Genomic DNA, 23,286 nt, shown 5'->3' on the forward strand with positions numbered 1-23,286 from the left:
AGAGAGAGAGAGAGAGTAAAGGGGATGAAGATAAGAAAGAAAGAAAAAGAAAAAAAGAGTTTTTTTTACCTAATTTAATGACAGTTTCGTAATTATTAAATAAAATGGCAGTATTTTCGTCATTTCATGAAAGCAAATAATTTAATTCTGTTTTATTTTAGAGTGGGCATGAGTTGTGTGTCCTTATTTGTCTAAATCTTTTATGTAATATCCTGAAAATTTGATATTAGTTTCTAATATTATTTAGGAATTTTCAAGTTAGAAGTTAGTGTGTTTTTGAGGTTTGAAGGAAGAGCGGAAGGATTCAGACGCATAAATTACCCGAAACGGTTCTATTTTTTTTAAGGGTTATAGAGTTGACTTTTTATTCGTTGGGTTTCTCGAGAAACTTCATTCACAAAAGTTGTAGAGGACGCGATACGAGTTCGTAGACACGTGGCACGCGTTAAACGGACTTCGTATGCAGAAGTTATGGTCAACGGAAGTTCCTACTTTTTGGAAGTTGTCTATAAATAGAAATAGAAAAATCAGAAAACCAAAACCTTCCAAATATGAAAATCTCGCACCTCTCTTCTCCTCCCAAGCTCCTTTCGTTTTTCAGCCATATCTTGGTCATCCGATCTTGGATTTGGGCAAATGAGGTACCGTTGGAAAGCTCTCTTGATTCTCTACAAGTCTGTGGTGGTTTGGTAGCAAGATTCGAGCAATTGGAGGTGCATCAAGGCCGGGAAGCAGCGGTGGCACCATTTTGGGCTCTTCGTCGGAACTCCTAATTCCGATCACCTTCGGCGACAACTCTTGGGGGCTTTTGAAGCTTGTGAGACGTGGATCAATCCCTCCAAGCCTATTGAACCGACTTGAAGTGTGGAGGGTGAATTGAGGATTTGAAATTCTAGGGTTTCAATCACCCATTTTACTTGAGAGGTAAATTCCACTTTCTATAGTTAAAATTGGACTTTGTGATAGTTGAGACTATTGTAGGGCTTGTTGAGCTGAAGAGTTTGGTGTATGAACCATGACTCGGTTCGTGAGTCGTTGGTGGCATGTGGGGCCCACTCGCCGTCACCTGTGGCGGCGCATGGCAGCGTGTGTAGTTTTGGTTGTTGTGGTTAGCTAGCTCATGTTGTTGTAAGCTTGTTGAGATGTGGAATTTCTAGGTTTTGAGCAAGGATTGCATGCTAGGACTTTATGTTTAATCTTAGACTTGTGAGAGGTTTTGAGTTTAGGATTTGAGGATTAAAGGCAGCTGTATTGGGTCGTTAAGTTCGACGACCTTAGAAGGTTGTACTCCTTTGGGCTAAGGTTTAGTTTAACAGTGTTTTGATATCCTTTATTACAATGGTTACTAAGGTTATTAATGGGAGTATTTAGGTAACTTGTGAAGTTAATTTTGAGCTGGGCCTTGTATTTTTGTGAAGACACAATGGGAGTATTTAGGTGAGTAAATTTCATCAAGGTTCACTTTGGGATCCAATTATTTATGGTCATTTTGATGATGATGATGATTTAAAGATTATGCTTTTGTTGTTTTAAAAACATATGAGCTTGATCGCTAACGGCTCATAGGTAAGAGAAAACAAGTTTTCCTATTTAAATGATTATTTTTAAGGTTCTTGTGACCATAATATTGTTAGTTCTTGATAGATTATTCTTGTGAGAATATCTATGTGTGTGTACATATATCTCTATGTGAAAATGTATATTATATTGAGGTGTTACTTGTGTTTGTTCTATTGATGTTGATACATTACACCTCATGTGAATAGGTGTTGAGATATGTCATTTGGTTGAGTAATTGTTGTGTTGTCTAAGTTGAGCTAATTGTGTACTTTAATTGTGTGCCTTTGTGGTGGTGTCAGTGAACCGGGAACCAAGCCTTAGCCGGGTGATTGGTTACGGTTAGTTTAGAGCTCTAGTCTATCTGTCGGTACTTCATGGGGGATGACTAAGTGTTGACGAACTCATGAGTACACGTTTGTTTGGTTACTTATGGGGGATGACTAAGTGTTGACGAACTCATAAGTAAGAGTAGAGAAATGATTGTGTGATGTTCTTATGTGTTGTCATTTAAATTCCTTGCTTTCAGTATCTCCTGAACTATGCTTATCCGCAAGAGATTCTTTAATCTTAATTGTGTGATTTTAATAGAATTCCTGAACTACATTTTTTGCAGGATTCATTTATGATTTTGAGTGATTTTGAATTGTCGTGTTTTCTTAGTTACTTCTTTTTATTTCTCTTGCTTGTAAGTGTTTTCCTGAATTTATTTTTAATGCATGAACTACTGGTTTTACCTTATGTGAGTTTAGGTTGAGTCCTTTAATTTAGATTTACTCATACGAGTTTTTAAAGCTTACCGGGTTATTTGTTTATAACCCGGTGCAACAATCCATGGTGTAGAGGTTGATTTTGCAGGTCAGGACTAGCAGAGTTGAGGCTGCGGCAGTTATGCTTTAATCATTTTGTTTACTTTCTAGATTGTTGTGAGTTTTGAGGGAGGTTTTACATTGTTCAAATTATTTATCACAAGTTGTAAAACTATATTGTTGTAATGATTGTTTTTCTTTTTTGGTTATCATGCCTTGAATTTGGATTTTTTATTTATCCAAAATTCGGGGTGTGACATTTTAGAACATAGATTTTTTATTTATCCAAGACTATGTAGTTACAAACTTGTCAACATACCACCACACTAAACTGCACAAAATATTCATATATGGGCACATGTTTATGTAATATTTTCTTGCAAAAGACAGAATAGGACAAGGGACCCACTAGGCCCCTCCACAACTGATTAAGTAACTTTACCACCTATCTAAGAACAAGTTCATCCGTTAGGTTAAATTGCACACAGTGACCTGGGTCACTCTGGGTCATTGTAACTGAGCAGCAGTTTCCACTCGTTTGAAATGTGAGATTGCTGTCACGTGGTAGTGACTGTTTATTGAATTTTAAAAAAATGTTTTTAAATGTGAATAATTGTTTTAGTTGTAAATAAATAGTAATTACTTAAACAATATGACTTATTAATTTTTCTTTTTTTTATTTCTTGACATTTAATTAGGGCTGGGCACGGGCCCGGCCCGGCCACTATTTTACAGGACCCGGGCCCGGACCGGACACACTCCAACCGGGCCGGATTTTATTGTTTCAAATTCAGGGCCCGGAAAAAGCCCGGACCGGCGCAAGAATTTTAGAGCCCGGTAAAAGCCCAGACCGGCAAGAACCGGGCCTGATAACCTGAAACCTGAAATGAAATGCAATAACCTGAAATGAAATGCAATAACGAGAGCGAGACTGACTGACTGAGAGAGTTGACCCTCTCAATTTAGTTTAGGTCTTTGACCACAAATCATGTGTGGTTGAGCTCATTCTATTATCGTAAATCCTTAGAAATATCTAATAAAAGTATGACATGTATATTAGTCGGGCTCTAGGGCTTTTTTTCATTTCCATAAACAAGGCCCGAGCCCGGACCGGTTATACATGGGCCCGGCCCGGACCATCACTAAACATAGTTGGGACCGGTAAAAAGCCCGGTCCGGTCGGGCCGGCCGGTCCGGATCGAGCTTTTTATCTCCAACGGGCTTTATGCCCACCCCTACATTTAATTGACAAGCCAAGCCTAAATTTTTTTTACAATTAATGGAAATTGTGTAAGAATGAAAATACAAACATAATAAAATAAAACACACAATCTAAATTGGTTAAGGGATATAAGGAAACAGAGTTTAAAATTCATGTTTTTACATCTACATCTGATATTTTACATTTACTGTTTTATATTTTCACATTTAATAAGATGTGAGTGGGGCCTAACTACATTGTATGTCTTCTCCAAGAGCCAAGAGTGCTCCTCACGCGCATGTATATGACCCAGTGCTCTTCACGCGAGTCATTGGCGAGTGAAACAACAAAGAGAGAGAGAGAGAGAGAGACTGGCCTTGCCTGATGTCAGGCACGTTGGGCTCCTTCACTGATGTGGCGGCTGGGGAGTTAAGTGGTCTGGGTTAGATTATTGGGTTACTATACTCACATAAAATCTAACCCAAACTCATCTGGGTTACAATACTCACATAAAATTTTTTGATGGGTGGAAACAAGCATTTTTGGACTGGGTTACTTTATTTATGTGGATCTAACTTGAGTTGGATTTTTTTGTCACCAGTGAACTTGCTCTAATGTCTTAATACATAGATATGTCTTAAACACCTTAGATTATAGATGAATCTAGCTTAAGCAAAAAAATTTCACTCTGATATAAGAAAAATACTAGCTACCTTCTTCACTTACCCTCCACTGTGAGCAGCCATATATTTTCTAACATCACTTTTATACTTTTAATGGTTGTTCTTTCCAACGACCGTGAATGACTCATTTCTTTCAAATAACGCTTATTCTTCATCCAATTTCAAAACTTACCAACTCTTATTTTCTCAGTTACCGTCTTTCCGTCAACAATTTCAACCGCAATTCGAGTTATATGAGATTTCTGAAGCTAGATACTTTTGATCAATTATCAATATTTTTTTAAAAAGAAAATAGACAATTTTATTAACTTATTTACGGCCAGAAGGCGCTTACATTAATTTACCTACTTACGATCAATAAGTCTATTTAGTAACAAGAAATAACAAAATGAAAGTTAGCCCTCATTGTAAAATGCCTCATTTTATACCTATTACAAGAGATTTCCAAATACTTCTATCTAATTCACATGTAGCGATAATACCAGTCGCCTGCGGACCTTAATTGGTGTACAACTAAGTAGAATCGAGAATTAAACAACAGTAATCTTCCATCACTTGCCACGGAAAGGATGAAGGAAATCAAAACCTCCTTGCCCTTGTGTTAGGGCTCGCCTAACCCCTAGACAGACTAGATAACTTGATTGGGTGATACACCCCTAGAAACCATGAAAGGCTAGAAAGGATAACGACCCAAACATAAGGCCCTAAAGCAGAAACCCGGCCCAAAACTACCTTACACCAGCAAGGAAATACAGTGTAGGAATACTGACTCGCTGCCGATGCACTCACTCGTCCTGCCGCCGCCGCCACGGACTACCCCGAGAACCGTCACGCTAAGGACGCAAGCACCACCATCAACAAGCAGCCTCCTAACGCTACACCTCACCATCTCTTATGATTCGAGAATAAACAGATCATAAATCGATGTGTACCTCAAGAAACAGCACCCAGCCTCCAACCATGGACCAAGCTTCTACCAAATAGCCAAGCTACGTAGCTTGGACCAACACATCCTCTCTGGGGCCAGAGACGCAGTAGCGAGAACTGCCGGTAGCGCTCGATTGGGAGAGAAAACTAGAATTCTGGTTTAAGTTTTCTCCTAAGCGCGTGCGGCGCGTTCTTTTTTCTGTGTAATATAACCTACACGTTTGTCAACATATCAATTATCAATATTATTCTTGCTCGTTGTAAATTATGATGGTCACAAATATTGAAAGATTTCAATGGATTAACCATACGTTGGACTATTGTAGGAAAAAATTCAATTATCACAGTATAATCTCTAAAATCCATGAATGAATATTGACTCCAAGATCTCCTACATAATTCATGAAATAGTATTGAAACAAATTAAGTGAACTTGAATACTATCCGATTATCTAAACATAAAATAGTATCTAAACCTTAACCGTCGTCTTTCAAGTTTACTTCAGTGGACCGTGTCTTCTTACATTCATCTTTCTAAGTGTAGGAACTTCATGTTTCACTACACAATGGTTTGTTTACCACTTTGCCCCCCAAATTCAAGGTCATTGTAGTTGTAATTTGGCTCATCATCTTCATATGCATCGTGGAACATATGGCTTTAGCAATTAAAACAATATTTGGTTCATCAAATTCAATAAAGATCGGCAAATCAACGACTTCATTTTCACATACCTCTTCCACTTTAACTTCTTCATCTGCAACTAGGTTCTCGGCCAACAAAATATGTCGCTTGCACTTGTTTTGAAACTTCTTTGGAAGACAAAAACTCTTGCCATGTAGTTATTCGTAGGGGTTGATAAGGGTGAATCAACAGATTAACCAAAAGTTTAGCCGTAATTTGCTTGGCAGATTCTCTCTTATCTATAGGTGCCTCATCCTTTGCTTTCGCCTCAACAATTCTATCCTTCAGTCCCACATAGGCATTTTGATCTCCTAAAACTTGATTGTACAAAATTTCTTTATAAGCTTGTGGCTGAACTTGGCCTTCTCGAATAAAATTGTTTTTACCTTGCTATGATATTCTTTGGTTTCATAGTGTTTAAATGATCTTTTGTAATTGTATCTTCTTTTTAAAAATGATGTTTATTTGAATTTCATATTCCAATTGGAGGTGTTATAGGCGTATTGATATTCCAAGTTGAACTCTTCCTCACTAAATTGTCACCTTGACTAAAATAATTATGCGAGTATCGTATGTTATGTTATCATCGTGAACAACAGATTCAAGTTTACATGATTATTATTAAACCTATTCCTTCTCAAACACAATTAGGACGTAATCTTCTAGAATGATTTGTAAATCCTATGTAGATTATAATTACTAGATTACTAAACCATGATGTATCTATATATACCATCGATTGTACTTTATTGTAATTCAATAAAATACAACTTCTATATGGTATCAATAGTCTCAGATTCAAGAATTGTCTATCCTTTTTCTCCTAATGGCCTCCTCTGCAGCAGCATCATCCTCCTGCTATTCCTCTCATCCTCCTACTCCCAATACCAGAAGTATTGAACAACTTCTCTTGTCATATTATTCATTATGATAATATCCCTAACAACTGCATCATATTCCTGCAAAAAAAGAAATGAGCATTAGTCGGCAGTCCAGAAATCCCAAACCAATCCCATTTAGTCATTGAATAATACACTTCTAACAGTACTTTATCAAGAAATAGAAACTAACTATAACATATACAAGTTAAAATCATTAAGCAGACATATTTATCTAAAAAGGTAACCATTTCCACCTGTAACTGAAAAGCTCAATATTGGACCAAGATACTCACATTTATTGCAACTAGATTCACAAGATCACTGTACTGGGGATTTCTCGTGCCGCTTCCATATAACTTATATGCATATAGCATAGCATAAGGCAATAGGTTTATAGCAGCTTCAAATACATCAATACAATATCCTCTGACCCTTGAAGGCCTCTGGTCTTTAGACACAAAATCTTTGTAACTTACTCGATCAGGCACAACAGTACGTAGTGGCTTGCCCTTGTTGGGAAGTACCCATCCCCGAGGTGTGACTATAGTTTTACCAGGCCATACAACAGCTTGAAGCTTTGGAGCGCTGCCAGTAGTATTGAACAACTTCTCTGGCTCCATGATTGAAAGACTCATAGAGTTTGACCAAAAACCGATTCTACAATATCTCGTTCAACCAATGTTCAGAACATCATAAGCTAGATGGATTAAATTTTTATCAAGATCAAACTAAAGCTGACCGCTAACACCTATGAAGTTCATCTTAAGAATTGTCTGCATGTAATGTTGGCCTCCAGCAAATATTCAGAGTGATGATAGCAGTGTGCCCTTCTATTTCTACCTTTCAACTTTTGGTCATTGGAGAAAGATACAGTCCCTCTTTCATTGAGAGAAACATCAAGGGCACGAGCTGCTAACCAAACAGAGTCATATGCATAGAAAGCATAAGAATTGAAGCCTAGACTCCCTTCATACTTTAGTTTGTTCCATTTACATGCAAAATTCTTCTTGAGATCAGTATCCGGGGTATGATGACGAATGGCAACAACCTCACATATAAGATTCATCATGTCAGGGTCAGGTGGTACTAATGAATCAAACTTAGTATCCAACCAATTTATTGCAATCGAAACATAGCCACTAATCATCATTCCAAGATCCTTGGCAACAAAAAAATTGAGAAACCAGTCAGGATTTACATGTACAATGTACACACGAGATTCCATGAGGTTTACCCCCATCAACAAGTCCACGATATCGCTTAAGGGGGCTTTAGGAGAGATGGTTGCCTTGTAAGCAATCTTGAAACGCTTCTTTGCTAAGGCATCACCTAGTACATAAATCTCGTTTCTGCCACAATCGTCATCTACATAAATAGCAATTACTTTTCTCCATCCAAAATACTCGACCATATCAGCAATTGCATACATTTGGAAATAATCACTACGCGTGGTGCAAACAAAATACGGGTTGTGTGGAGCAGAAAGGGAGGGGTCAGTTCCTCCAAATGAATGAAGTGATACACGTAGCTCATTAACATAATCCCATGAGCTAGTCCAGAGGATTCTGGGCCAATTACAACAACTACATCCTTTTGCATCAGCGCTGCAAAGCTGCAATGAGAAAGAGTGGAAGACATGACCCTAACTCTTTGTTTCAAAATTGCAGATGAGCAGAGGATCAAGAAACTTATGGTAACTATATAGTGATCACGCAGGATGAAACTCTCAAAACCTACTATGTGCCAATTATAAGAAAAATACAAGAGCAAAATAGTATCTTTGACCAAGGAAAACGGCCTGAATTAACATTGGTAATTTCAAATCTCTGATTTCTTAGCATTTTCAAGTACCCCAGCTTTAAGCTGGATCAAAATCAAAGCTTACATCTAGAATAAGAAATTAAACAAACGAATTAAGTTTAAGGAAATACCTTCCACAGCTCCAAGAAATCCACTACAGTTTGTAACTTTGTATCATGGAAAATAATATTCAGTTTAGTCTCCTTCAGAACACCAGAATCAGAATTTACTTCATCAACTGCAACTAGGATTGCTTATTTCGCTGACCTTCCAATGGCTAAATTGAAAGTGAACAGAGCTCCTATTTTCAAATAACTCGGCTTCTTATCTATCACTTCCAAGCGGACCAAGAAACATAACATCAATATAAGCTTCCATAAATCGGTTATGAAAACTTGCATTTCTACAAAGCTTTGTTGATTCAATTGAGTTTTGAATTAGGCTACAGAAATGTGGGCAAGGCCTCTATTATAAGATCAACTCTAAAGTGAAAATAATTAATGTTTGGAATGAATGCTAATGGAAATAATATTGCAGTTTGACGAATGATTAGGATAAAATCATAAGTTCCAACTTCCAGGAATTTAACGAGTTAACAAGTTAGTTTTTTTGTTTGTTTGAAAGAGAGAAAGAAGAGATTTAGGTTATCGTTTAGACAAGAATCACCTACTGCTAAGGCATTACCTAGTGGTAAGCAATCTTGAAACGCTTCTTTGCTAAGGCATCACCTAGTACATAAATCTCGTTTTTGCCATCGTCATCTACATAAATAGCAATTAGTTTTCTCCATCCAAAATACTTGACCATATCAGCAATTGCATACATTGGGAAATAATCACTATGCATGGTGCAAACAAAATACGGGTTTTGTGGAGCAGAAAGGGAGGGGTCAGTTCCTCCAATGAAGTGGTACGTGGCTCATTAATATAATCCCATGAGCTAGTCCAGAAGATTCCGGGCCAATTACAGCAACTACATCCTTTTGCATCAGCTGCAATGAGAAAGAGTGGAAGACATGACCGTAACTCTTTGTTTCAAAATTGCATATGAGCAGAGTATCAAGAAATTTATGGTAACTATATAGTGTTTAAGCAGGATGAAACTCTCAAAACCTACTATGTGCCAATTATAAGAAAAATACAAGAGCAAAATAGTAACTTTGACCAAGGAAAACAGCCTGAATTAACATCGGTAATTTCAAATCTCTGATTTCTTAGCATTTTCAAGTACCCCAGCTTTAACCTGGATCAAAATCAGAGCTTACATCAAGAATAAGAATATTAAACAAATGAATTAAGTTTAAGGAAATACCTTCCACAGCTCCAAGAAATCCACTACAATTTGTATCATGGAAAATAATATTCAGTTTAGTCTCCTTCAGAACACTAGAATAAGAATTTACTTCATCAACTGCAGCTAGGATTGTTGATTTCGCTGACCTTCCAATAACTGAATTGAAAGTGAACAGAGGTCCTATTTTCACATAACTCGGCCTCTTATCTATCACTTCCAAGGGCACCAAGAAACATAACATCAATATAAGCTTCCATAAATCGGTTATGAAAACTTGCATTTCTACAAAGCTTTGTTGTTTCAATTGAGTTTTGAACTAGGCTACAGAAATATGGGCAAGGCCTCTATTATAAGATCAACGCTAAAGTGAAAACAATTAATGTTTGGAATGAATGCTAATGGAAATAATATTGCAGTTTGACGAATGATTAGGATAAAATCATAAGTTCCAACTTATAGGAATTTAACGAGTTAACAAGTTAGTTTTTTTGTTTGTTTGAAAGAGAGAAAGAAGAGATTTAAGTTATCATTTAGACAGGAATTGAAAAATTAACCAACACTCCACAGTCTCATTCACTCTTATTTTAGTTAGAAATTAATGAGTAAGAAAAACAAGGTTAAAACTCAATTCAGTTTCTCTCTTCAGATTTCAAAAGAAATTAAAAACAAGGTTAAAATACATTTCATGTTGGCAAAAAAAAAAGTCATTTTTTCATAAATTTCTCCACCCTTTATCTCTACTTCTATATAGTTCAATAAATTGGTTATGAAAACTTGCATATCTACAAAGCTCTGTAGATTCAATTGAGTTATGAACTAGACTACAGAAATGTAGCCAAGACCTCTATTATAAGATCAATGCTAAAGTGAAAACAATTAATGTTTGGAATGAATGCTAATGGAAATAATATTGTAGTTAGTCGAATGACTAGGATAAAATCATAAGTTCCAACTTCCAAGAATTTAACGAGTTAACTAGTTTTTTTGTTTGTTTGAAAGAGAGAAAGAAGAGATTTAGGTTATCGTTTAGACATGAATTTATAAATTAACCAACACCCCACAGTCTCATTCACTCTTATTTTAGTTAGAAATCAATGAGTAAGAAAAACAAGGTTAAAAATCAATTCAGTAACCAAAATATAGTCATTTTTCAAAATTTCTCTCTTCAGATTTCAAAAGAAATTAAAAACAAGGTTAATAATCAATTTCATGTTGGAAAAAAAAAGTCATTTTTTCCTAAATTTCTCCACCCTTTATCTCTACTTCTATATAGTTCAAATCGGTTATGAAAACTTGCATACCTACAAAGCTCTATAGATTCAATTGAGTTATGAACTAGGCTACAGAAATGTGGCCAAGGCCTCTAGTATAAGATCAATGCTAATGTGAAAATAATTAATGTTTCGTATGAATGCTAATGGAAATAATATTGCCGTTAGACGAATGATTAGGTTAAAATCATAATTTCTAACTTCCAGGAATTTAACGAGTCGACAAGTTAGTTTTTTTGTTTGTTTGAAAGAGAGAAAGTGTAATACCCCAGATTTTCATATCAATTTCCTTGTATGATTTCTGAATTTAATGAAGGATTATTTTTAGAAATTCTTATTTGTTTATGCGAAGTTGAAGTTTCGGGAGTAAATATTAAGGTGCTTTGTTTTGAGTGGCCAAAAGTTGACTTTATTATCCGTAAGGTATTTTCGAAAACTTCCTTCATGAAAGTTGTAAAGTTTGTTGATATGAGTTCGTAGACATGCGGCACGCGTGAAACGGATGTCGTATGAGAAAGTTACGGTCAGATGAAGTTAGTTTTCGATTTTGGAAAGTGTATAAGTAGAAAAATGTGTGGGAGTTATTTTTGGAAACCCTAAAACCAAATCTCTCTCTTCCTCTCCCGAGCTCACCCGCGCACCCAACTTTGACCGGAGCTAACTCTGTCGTCCGGCCACCGTTTTGACCACCGTCGGTCTCGTTCGACTCACACGGAGGTCCCCTTCAAGTCTGGGCAGGTGTTGCATGGCGTTGCACGCCAGAAACTGACCTCTTGGCCAGAAAAAAGCGTTGTTGTGTCACCAATCGGAACCGTAATATATGGCGGTGACGAGGGGCAACCTTAAGTGAGTTTTGGTCCTCTCCTCCTTTTGGTTGTGGCTAGGCATAGATTGAATCAAGTTTTTGAGCTTTTAAACCCCAACTTTGCAGTTTGAAGTTTGAGGTCGTGTTGGTGTTTCGAGGTGTTTTCCGGCTGATTCCGGCCATATTGGTTAAAACCTCAGGTATTAAAGTTGCTCACCTTGCTCCAATCTACAAGTTTCATGTTATGAGTTTCCCCAAATTTTGAAGTTGGTGGAGACGCGTGGGGCTCACTCGCCGCCGCGTGCCAGCGCGTCCGGCAGTGTTTGTGGCTTTAGTTTGCTAGCTCTTGTTGTTGTGAGCATGTTGAAAGGTGGAAATTCTAGGTTTGAGTAAGGATTGCATGTTAGGACATTAAGTTTAATATTAGGCTTGTATGAGGTTTGTTAAGTTGTAAACTTTGGAAGTTGAACTTGGAGGTAGCATGGATAGGTTGTTGAGTGTCCAACGACCAATTGGGAGGTCTCGGAGGAAGGATTGTCCTCCTTTGGGCAACCTTTAGGCTAAGGTTTGGTAAAGGGTGTTTTGATCTTTTGTTGAGTAGTTACTAAGGATGACTTTGTGTTATTTAGGAACTTGTGGAATCAATTTTGAGCTTGGCTCTTGTGTTGTTGTTGAAGACGCAGCGGAAGTATTTTAGCTTTGTGAGTAAATCTCACCAAGGTTCACAATTGGACCGAATTATTATGGTCATTTGATGATGATGTTGAATTAAATAATATGCTATTATTTATTTTAAAATATATGAGCTTGATCGCCAACGGCTCATAGGTAAGATAAAAAAAGTTTTCCTATTATATGATTATTTTTAAGGTTCTTGTGATCATAATGTTTTTTGTTATTGATAGATTAGTCTTGTGGGAATATCTATGTTTGTTCATATAAATATATCTATGTGGAAGGATATAATTTTTTATGATGTGCTCTTTGTGTTGTTGATGATGATATTATTATATTGTGATTCGTTGTTTAGATAGTCAAACCGGGTTCCAAGCCTTTAATCGGGTGATTGGTTACGGTTATGATGATTCTACTTTATTGTGATTTATTGTTTAGATAGTCAAACCGGGTTCCAAGCCTTTAATCGGGTGATTGGTTACGGTTATGATGTTATTATTATTTTGTGATTTGATATTGGATAGTCAAACTGGGTTCCAAGCCTTTGGCCGAATGATTGGTTACTGTTAGGAATAGAGCTCTAGTCCGTCTGTCGGTGTAGGTCATGGGAGGTACTTATTAGTATCTGGGACCCATGGGTACATGTGTTTGTTGTAGATTATTGGTGATACCTTATTGGTATCTGGGACTCATGGGTACATGTATATTTGTAAAGTGTTGGTTATGTGGTTTTAATATTGTTCTTATATGGTTTCATGTATTTTATTGGTTGTTGAAAATGTTGAGTTGATTTTGGGAATTATTCATACGAGTTTTTTAACTTACCTGATTTGTTGTTTTACAACCCGGTACACCAATTCATGGTGTAGGGGTTAGACCTGCAGGTGATGATCAGCAGGGTTGAGACAGAGGCATAATAGTTGGGTTTTAGATGATATACATTTATTTGTTTATTATGCAGTTTGTTTTTAAGCTCATGTGAGCGTAGTTATTTTACTAGACTTTTGAAGTTAATGTAATTAAAGAGATGTAATATTTAACTCCGTTGTTGAGCTTTGTTGATATTTACATTTCCAACATTTGAGTGTAGTTTGAAAGTTGTTGAGCAGATTTTAAGAGTGTTATTTTGAGATTTATCATGCCTAAATTTTTGAAAATTGAGGTGTGACAGAAAGAAGGGATTTAGGTTAGGGTGCGGCTATTTCCACCCCACTAAATGCTCAGTTCACCCCACTTCTTATTTTTTACCTTTGACGTTTTAATTCTGTCTTTAAAATTTTGAGAAAATTTGGTTTTTATTTTCTTTCTTTTAGTTTCCTCAATTTAACAAAATCTAAACAACGAATTGTAGTGAATTGTTTTTTTTTTTTTTCTGATGTAAATATTTAGAGAATTGTTGTTGTTTAGATTTTATTGATTTTAGTTTAATATTATATTTTAATAAAAAATCTTGATTATAGAGTTAATATTAAAATATTTAGTTTAAAATTAAAATATGGGGTATAAAATATTTAGTGTGATGGTAATAGCCGCTAAACAGGAATTTAATTAACCAACACCCCCACGGTCTAATTCACTCTCATTTTGGTTAGAAATAAGAAAAATAAGGTTAAAAATCATTTCAGTAACCAAAATTTCTCTCTTCCTCCCTGTATCTCTACTTATAGTTCAAATCCGTAATCCCCAAAATTCTGAACTACCTCATCCCGGCGACGCCGTCCTCCTCCTCCGCGACCGAAGTCTCAACTTACCTGAACTTCTTCTCCTCTTTTTGTGGTACGGTGAAGTTGGTTTTTCGTTTCCGTCTTCAATTTCACTGTGTTGCTTTATCTGTGTATATGTGATTAGTTCAATTATCCAAAAAAAAAAAAATGTGATTAGTTCGATTTGTGACTATGAATCCCAATTTTGATTAGAAAGGATAAAGCTCATAGTTTTCAGATGAGAGATTGATCTTGAAAAAAGTCATGGATTCTCTGATGGGTTGCTATGTGTTGTTTCGCATCTTAAATCGGTTCGAAATGCAACAGAAAGTTTTCATCTTCATTTTGTAATTCGGTTTTTGAAGCTCAAGGGTATAAATTGACAGATTAGACATGCTTTTACTGCTAACATCTGGTGCCTGAAAGCTCGCTACTGAAACCTTTCTGTCGTTCTGCAGCCCTAATATAAGCACCTGTAGATACTAGTACGTTAGACTGCGATCCCAAACTGCCTGTTAAATTATACCATACCTCAGTAAAATCAAGGTTTCTTCTCAAGAATTTACCCTGAGTTAAAGGGGATGGCTGGTTCCACTCCTAAAACTGATATTAGATGTCCTCATTGTGCCGGTCCTCTTTCTAAGGAGATGGAAACTAGTGCCTGGACAGTTCCGCCTCTTATCAGGGATAGCTTCTCTATGGTATCATTTCTTCTTTTACCCACTTCTCACTCTATTTTGAAATTTTGATTTTCTTACACTGATATTTGGACTACTGATTATCATGATGTAGATTGGCTCTGCTGTTGGTGGTACAGCAAGTGCTTTTTATGGATTTAATTATGGTAATAATCTATTTGATATTTGCTTCTCTTGCTTTCTCTATGTAGTTTGTGCATGGTTATATTTTTGTTTTTTAAAATGTCATTTGATTTTCTTTAACACCATGAAACTCTTATAAGCTTTCCGGGATGGTAGAAGCTGTGGGAAATAATTTCTTTTCTTAGCCTGACTTAAAAAAAATAATTCAAAATGGATAAGGATTGATCCAACTAAGATCATTTCCTTGGCAAAAAGAAAATAGTGAATATGTTACTAGTTAGATAAGGGAACTAGTGGCTCTACATCCGGTAAAAGAATGGTTGTTTTGATGATTTTGACTGTGGAAGGAAAGAAGATCCCATGATTGGTATGACAGCATAGCAATCTCAGAAGAATGTTATTTTGCCAGTTGTTTGTTTAAAGAACATATGAAACTGTGTGGATTCTGTAGAATGGCTTAAACATAAGTTAGAACAACATCAAAATCTGACTACTTATGGATTACTCCTAAGCAAGGCTTCAACCAAAAGTTGTAAAAGCCACCCCTAGGGCGAGCTTGTCAAATCAATGATGACAAGCACACTTTTGGGAGTAAATGGTCAATAGTGCACATTTGGACTACCGTCTGATGGTAATGGCATTCAACCTCTTAAGAGATAACGGTTTCTTCTTAAGGCGATATGAGACTTTTAAGGATAGATGATATCTAACATTTGGAGTTATATTAGCTAGGGGAGGAGTACAGGGCAGTGTAGTTAAGTTTCAGTATTAGCAAGGTAAATGGCTAGTAAAACTACCAGTTTCAACTTATGATTGCTGATTTTCTGGTCGCCCATGCATATGACATCTAGGCTTTCTACAAATGTGAGATATTTGATGAATCCATAGTTGATGCACAACCTTTATTGTCTATCAGAAGGGTTCTCATGAATTCAACAAAATTCTTTTGTTAGGTTGCTATATTCTCGAAGGGTGAAACGTGATACTACAAAAATTAGAAACCATGTTAGTCAAGCATGTATTTAGAGTCTTTAACTTTAGAAATTGATACTAGATCCAAGGGGGAACATCACAAATTCGGGCTACGAGGTTTTAGTCATTGCTTGTCTAGGACTTTGGAAATTAAGGGGTGTCGGGATTCATGTATTGGGAAAAGGCTTTATGAGACTATGACATAGTACTGGATTTTAGAATTTTGAGGACAACATTTGATAAGGAGGTGAACTACAATCTTCCCACTGCTCTCATTTTATAGAGATTATTTCTATTCTTTTTCTGTTTATGTATTAATCAATTGTGACTAGGGCAAGTGAACCAGAATAAAGCTTATGAACACAAACAGGGTAGCTCACTCCACCTCATAATTCTCAACTCAGTACCAGCTGAGTTTTAGGGTGTGACAACAGAAAATCTCTTGTATTCATAGTAGTAAAGTAAAAGTGAAGAAGGGCAGTGCATACAGTGTTTTTGCACCCAGCAAGATGAAAAGATAATAGCATATGCGTCTCTTATCACTTTTCTACATTTCCATCTATTGAACTCATCCTAAGATACATGATACATATATGTCGCTGTGTGCATGCATGCATGCTAACCTTTGGCACTTGATCTTTTGTGTGCTAGATAGTGATATCTTTGTTCTCAGGTGTTGGTAGTGAGATTTTTGAGAAATGCTAGTAACGGATTTTATCTTTATTGTTTGTTTTTGGGTGCAGTGATGCCTATTGTTCAGAGACGGGTAAAAGGACCTATGTGGTTACATTTTTTCATTGGTGTAAGTTTTGCAATACTTTTACTATCTTAGAAATGTCCTTTACATATGAAAATGTTCATTCATAAATATCAAAATGGGAAATTGAAACTTCAGAATGTCAAGGAAATTTGTGAATTTGAATGTCAGGGAGAAATATATGACATGTAGGGTTCAAACTGTGTGTACCCACATGACAATTTTCTGATTTCTTTGATCTAAGCTTAGAACTATACATTGAGGATCAAAGTTAATCAATTATTGAACAAAAGAACAATAATGTAGCTTGAAGGTACTGAAGTTTGTAGGTTGTTGTATCTGGTACAAACTCGTACTATGCAATTGTGCATCAACTTTACTTGTAGACACTACGTTTTTGAACTGAAAGAGTAATTCAGTGTTCAATTAGTAAGGCACTCAAAGACTTCTATAGGTTTCTTGTCTGCCTTGATTTAGGTACCAAATTTCTACAAAGAACGAAATTCGCCAAGAAAAATTGTGACAACTCAGTCTTTCCCTAGCCTTTATTGCTGAAAAGAAGTGAAAATTGATTATACTTTCCCTAGCCTTTATTCTAGCAATTAGAGGATGAATTCAATTTTGGATGTCTCCATATGCATGGATATGCTGTGTCTGTACAAGCCTGAAGCTGTAGAGGGCAAGTGTTTATATTTGTTTTTTATTTTCATTTTTATTGTGTTATTGGTATGCTCTGAATTTTTACCATGTACTTTATAAGGTGAATAACATAAATTTCTTTTGCAACTGAAGGCTCCACCAGTGATTGTATTCTCTTCAGCCTGTGCAGGTTTGGCAGGTTAGTTATCATTCTTTATTTATAATGATAATAATTGGTCTGCTCTGATTATTTTTCACTTTTCAGTTTTCCATCCATAGTTATGGATGTAAAATTTGTTGGTTGAGTTATTTTCATGTAATCAAAATGAACTTTGATTTTGAAATTATTATGGTATCTGTGTGGTAAAAGGTTTAAATTTCACTCCAGTCTGCTTAGTTTAGCCTCCTTAGAGTCTTACTCACTTACCACTCTGAATTGTGAGTAGTACCTCAAATTAGAAACATGTGAATGTCCCATCAAATCAGTTCCGTATCCGATTTGATTACATCCTTACGTTCATCATGCATTTTCGTCGACTATATGGCAGTAATTTCATTTTGAAAATATACAGGTGGTGCAATTCCAGCTATGGCGCAACTTTCTTCATCATCTTATCATGCAGTTGTCTCATCATCCTCGTTGCCTCCTGCGACTTCTCAAGATGAGAAGATGCACAAGTCCAGAAGCTCCTCTACTCTATGATCCAGAGTCTTTGTGTGTGCTTGTGCACATGAGGGAAGCATTAGGCTCTGACCTGAGCAATTGTCCAGCATCAGCCATGTTGTCTGAGTTTCTGGCAGCACGGGTTTGGTCAAAGAGAGTTGCTTACGATGTTAAAGTTCTTATATATAGTGATATGAGCCTACTTATTTATGCTATAAATAAATATATGTTTCCTGCAACATGTCATGTTGGTAATGACCTGGGTTCAGTTATTTTTTTCTAGGATCGTACAGTTCCATACTACCACGATTTTGCTAATTTAGGTATTCGCTCATCACTGGTTTGTACTCGTGCTATGAAGACTGGTGTGGCCAAAGTCCCTTGTTTCCTGGCAATCAGTGACTTTGTAGGCTCCAAATTTACTTTCAAACATCACTCGTACTCATCAGTAGATATCATTTGGGTTTTCAATTTAATTAGATTACTAGATCCGTTTCGTTTTAGCTGATAGGTTTCTTATTCATGTAATGCAATGTTATGTTTCGGGTACTTATTGCATCTCTCTGCTACATACATTTCCTCTAGATACAAGAAAGAGCGTTTGTGGAAAGATTGGAGATGTTTAAACCGTGAACTCTACTGGCCATGCATAAATTGGTGTCTGAAAATGTCAAAAAGCATTTCTGAGCTAAACTAGATTCAGTTATACACAAGTAGATAACTAAAGCTATATTTTGAGAGATACTGATACTATCATGCTAAAAGGTTTGTTTCTTAACGTCTCCACTCTGCTGGGTTTCCTCGCTGACTCAGATTTTCCCAATTCTGTCATCTAACTAACTACACCTCCAAACACTTTGGCCAACGAGATTGCGAGCCTCACTGCCTCGTTTCCACATTTGAATGTATGAAATTGTTTCCATCATACATATGTGAGGTAATTTTCATACCAGGTGTGTTGGTGTTACTTTTATCTTATAGGAATTGGAGTCTATGATGAGCTTTATACGCAAAGCATACGTGGTCTCTTTTCGGCACAACATGCCAATGAGCATGGTACCATCAAATACATTATTGCAATAATGATTTGTATCACAAAATAATAATAATTGAAATAAGCATCAGGGAAGTTTTTAGAAGTTATCTAAAAATATATGCTTGTTGTACTTTTTTTCTTTTTCGATCGTGCTATGTTTTTATCTTATTTGGTTTTTGTTACCCGTAAAAGATTTTAGATGAGAGTCATGAGACAAATTATGAACGTATCCAACATTCATTCGTAGACATCCAAACGAAGGAATTTAAGTCGCGGTTAACTAAATACTTATGAGTTTTGTACTTGAATTTTGCATTTGTGTTTTAAAACTCTATCTCTACATAAGAAAGCTTGATATTGAATGATATATTTTTACTTCCTTGCAACGACAGAGACACACGGTAAAACAATGTAATCTAAAACATTCACTAAAACGACCATCAAACCACCAAAGATTTTGTGGTCACTCACACTTACATTTAATTTCAAGTGTATGTACGAGAACACAAAATTTGTTCTTTTTCACGACTTTTGTTTTGTTTGGTTACAGCTTTTTCACGACTTTTGTTACACTGTGTGACAATTTAATTTCAATTAAGACTAGTAAAAAGGTAAAAAAAATCCAGCGATACAGGAGAAAGAAGAAAACAAAAAGGAAGGAATCTCAAATAAAATACTCTTTACAAAAAGTTAGGGAGGTCTGTCTCTCTCTTTTCTTCCATTGGAGCCCCAACTCAGAAAGACCCCGAGCACATCAATCCTTCGTCTCTCTCTCTCTCTCTCTCTCTCTCTCTCTCTCTCTCTCTCTCTCTCGAAACCACGATGAGTCTCTTCGGTCTGGGCAGGTCCTTCACTCTAACCTTCTCAATCTCTATTTGTTATTCTCGCTTCGCTTCCTTCTTTCATTCCTGGCAATAAGAAATGAATTTGGTTTTGCATGATATGATCCAAAGTTTCTGTCTTTTCCTCTCTTTGTTGTGATTAGTGGATAAAGGTTTCATCTTTAGATCTGTGAAATGAGTGATTTTCATGTGCCTTTGACTTTCTTGTTCTTTAAGATGTAAATGTTGAATTTAAATCATAAACGATTGATTACTACTTCACCTATTCGAGTCATTGGATGCCATGAATCACAGTTCCTATGTTATGAATTAATTTGAGTCTAGTTTCGGATCAGAAAGGTGACTGATCTTTTGCATACGAAAATGGCAAACAAGTATTGGCAGTAGGTTGCACATCGTGGGTTGTGTATGACATAGTGCCTTATTCTTCAAAAGGATGATTTGGTCCGTGTTTGGAACCCATGGAGAAGAATAAATGTTTTCTTTTAAGAGTTATATTTCAGTGGACATGAGATTGACATTGAGTGCGTAAAAGAATGGTGTTGCATGTGGCTCCTTTATATACGATTTCGTTATGCAAAAGACTAGGATGAAGCTTTTAGCTAGATTGTGTAATTCGTCTTCTTATCCCTTGAGTTGGGACTTTGGTTTAGGAGGAATCTAGATTATCAGGAGGTGGGGGAGTTTACTTGGTTGTTATCCTATTTAGAGAATATATTGCCGCATTCATGTAGGTACTAGGTATGAGTTGGAAATTGGAGTCATAGGGGATTTGTTTTCTGAATCCTGATCAAGGCAGCTTAAAGTGTAGAAGGAATTGATAGATAAGTGACTTGAGTACTTGGGAAACATTCCACCTGATTTAGAAATAAAGATTGAGGGGATGATAATTTCATGTTTGTCTGAGCCTCTTGGCTCATAATTTGAAAATATGACTTTTTAGACTTCCTCTATTTCTGTGGTTTCCTTCTACATAGATGCGTGCACTTTTGTTTTTTCATTATTATTGTATTATATGCACTTTTGAAATTCTAGTCCAACTTAAGTCTGCTATTGATGCAGGAACCAGAGGACATTCCGGCCAAAAAAGAGCGCCCCTTCTGGGAGTAAGGTTGTATTCCTTTAAGTTAACTTATAAAGCTAGTCATATGTTGTATGATTGTTTGAACTTGCTGATTGGCTTTAAACTTTTAATGGTGACATCTAGATGTATCTTTGCCATATGTGTATGTTAGAGATGCAATATTTTGTACTTTAAAATTGTTTATTAACTCATTTTGCAGTTCATTCATCATGTTTTCTGAATGAAGTGATAGGTTTATTCTGATGCAATCTTTTTAAACAATGTCGGTCTTCCCATGGTTCATCTTTGAGAATCTATAGATGAACAAATAATCTTTAGGAAATGGAGCAAAAACTGTTTTGTTATAATTGATTTGCAAGATGGCCATCGTCTTTTCGAGTCACTTCTGTTTAATTTTCTATTTTCAGTTTCCAGCTGAAATTTAATGAGCTCCTTTTGTAATGGACTATGTATCGACCTTTTTGGATTTCTACTACAAGATAGGTTTAATTAAGTGATTATATTAATGTATACTTTATCTTGATGCAGGGGGCTCAGCTGAGAAAGCACATTGATGCAACACTAGGCAGTGGGAACCTAAGAGAAGCAGTAAAACTTCCAACTGGAGAGGATTTAAATGAGTGGCTTGCTGTCAACAGTATATCTCTTTTTCATCATATTTTCAATTGCCTTTTAATTTGTTAGTCTGTTGGTTTTATGAACTAGTATTCGAGGGGAACTATGTTGGAGACATAGGCCAGAGATGGTAAAACTTATACTAGTTATTTTCATACAGCAGCAAATGGGAAGAGAAACTGTTGTTTGAGGTAGGAGAAGAGTAGTGATCGAGATCTGATTAAGCAGGAGATTGTTGTTTATTTTAAGAAGTTTTACTCAAATTGGGGGAGAGGCATTGAGAAGTTGAAGGGATAACCTGGTAGGATAAATGTGGTAAATTAAAGAAACTGATGCTTTTATGTCTTATACCACAGAAGGTGCCACTAAAGATTGGAGATTATAGAATATGATGTTTCTATTATATAGTTGCAGAACTGTCGCCTAGATATATTTCAAACAGTTTTTAGATGTTTCTTGGTCAGTAAGTAGTGGAAGAGGTTAGAGGTGAGTAGGAAAAATATTGAAGGTTCAAGTGAACAACAAAGTAAACGAAGACAAAAAGTTCAAGTACCCCTTTAACTATTTTCTGGTTTATATCTGAAATGTGGTTACCTTTGTATTTCAGCTGTGGATTTCTTCAATCAAGTCAATTTGTTGTTTGGTACCCTCACAGAGTTCTGCACCCCAGAGAATTGTCCAACAATGACTGCAGGCCCCAAGTATGGCAATCAGTTACAAAGTTATTTTGTTTCTTTGGTGTTACTTTCTGGTAGTTTAATTGCGTTAGCTTTTGTTGTATTTTATGTACTCCAACTTCTTTCTCAAAGCGTATTTGTCAAGTAATTCTGGCACCTATTATCTATTAGAAGGTTTATCTGTGAAGAACATCTGGAAATTTTACTGGCTTTCTGTTGCTGCTGAGGTGTTTGTTTATACAATTATTCATTACTACTATGATAGGAGAAAGATGCTCAATAGTAATACATAAGATACAACAACAGAAGCATCAAGGTCCTCTCATTTGCATATGCAAAATCACATGTAATATTTTGTCAGCAAATCTTCATGTGTTTTTCAGTGAAATTGTGAAATAGTAATTTTTCTTCCAAGTTCTTTTTCCTGTTGCTTAGACTACTTTGTTGATTGATTAATTCACTTTGGGAAAATTTCAAAAACAGTACACCAATTATGGTCCACTCTAAAGACTAGTACATTATCTTTTGAGAAAATCAAAACAGTACATGAAGTTGTAATTATGACCCAAAATCGATACATGCCGTTATTTTTTCTGTTATTTGGTGTCTCTACCGTTAAACTTCAAAGGATAAATTCGTCCTTCTCTTGCTTCCTCCTTCTATCTCTGAAACTAGAAAAAGCTGCAGCAACTTTGCAAACTCTTTTAAATATAAAATAGATGAGCAAGACCAAAAAAACCCAAAATCCCAAAACCCTGTATGGTTCATTGGTTCTTCTACCATGGGTTTTAATCTCCAATTTATTTATGAAAACCCATTGCTTCCTAGTGAGCCCAACCGCTGTCCTCTCACCAGAATCATCGTCTTAAATGAAAAAGTTAAAAAAAAAAAA

General features: G+C 36.1%; 2 protein-coding genes and 1 pseudogene across 2 annotated transcripts in view; 2 read left to right on the forward strand and 1 right to left on the reverse strand.

Annotated features, from left to right (window-relative positions):
* Nucleotides 1-6,734: 6,734 nt before the first annotated feature.
* Nucleotides 6,735-10,113, reverse strand: LOC101310231 (annotated as a pseudogene).
* A 4,092-nt stretch (nucleotides 10,114-14,205) lies between these two features.
* On the forward strand, nucleotides 14,206-18,747 carry LOC101305178. Its single transcript, XM_004300103.1, has 6 exons — nucleotides 14,206-14,360; nucleotides 14,746-14,988; nucleotides 15,080-15,131; nucleotides 16,824-16,882; nucleotides 17,630-17,675; nucleotides 18,049-18,747. Exons 2-6 carry the CDS (start codon nucleotides 14,869-14,871, stop codon nucleotides 18,177-18,179), a joined length of 408 nt encoding a protein of 135 aa, XP_004300151.1. The 5' UTR covers nucleotides 14,206-14,360; nucleotides 14,746-14,868; the 3' UTR covers nucleotides 18,180-18,747.
* Nucleotides 18,748-19,913: 1,166 nt separating this feature from the next.
* LOC101305473 (MOB kinase activator-like 1-like) overlaps nucleotides 19,914-23,286 on the forward strand; it is a 5,095-nt gene continuing 1,722 nt past the window's right edge. The window contains exons 1-4 of the mRNA XM_004300104.1: nucleotides 19,914-20,021; nucleotides 21,081-21,129; nucleotides 21,631-21,739; nucleotides 22,325-22,418. Of these exons, the coding sequence (XP_004300152.1) occupies nucleotides 19,999-20,021; nucleotides 21,081-21,129; nucleotides 21,631-21,739; nucleotides 22,325-22,418 (275 nt within the window). The 5' untranslated portion in view covers nucleotides 19,914-19,998. The remainder of the gene's footprint in view (nucleotides 20,022-21,080; nucleotides 21,130-21,630; nucleotides 21,740-22,324; nucleotides 22,419-23,286) is intronic.

The sequence above is a fragment of the Fragaria vesca genome, linkage group LG5 (assembly GCF_000184155.1).
Source record: "Fragaria vesca subsp. vesca linkage group LG5, FraVesHawaii_1.0, whole genome shotgun sequence".
In the NCBI taxonomy this organism is placed as follows: domain Eukaryota; kingdom Viridiplantae; phylum Streptophyta; class Magnoliopsida; order Rosales; family Rosaceae; genus Fragaria; species Fragaria vesca.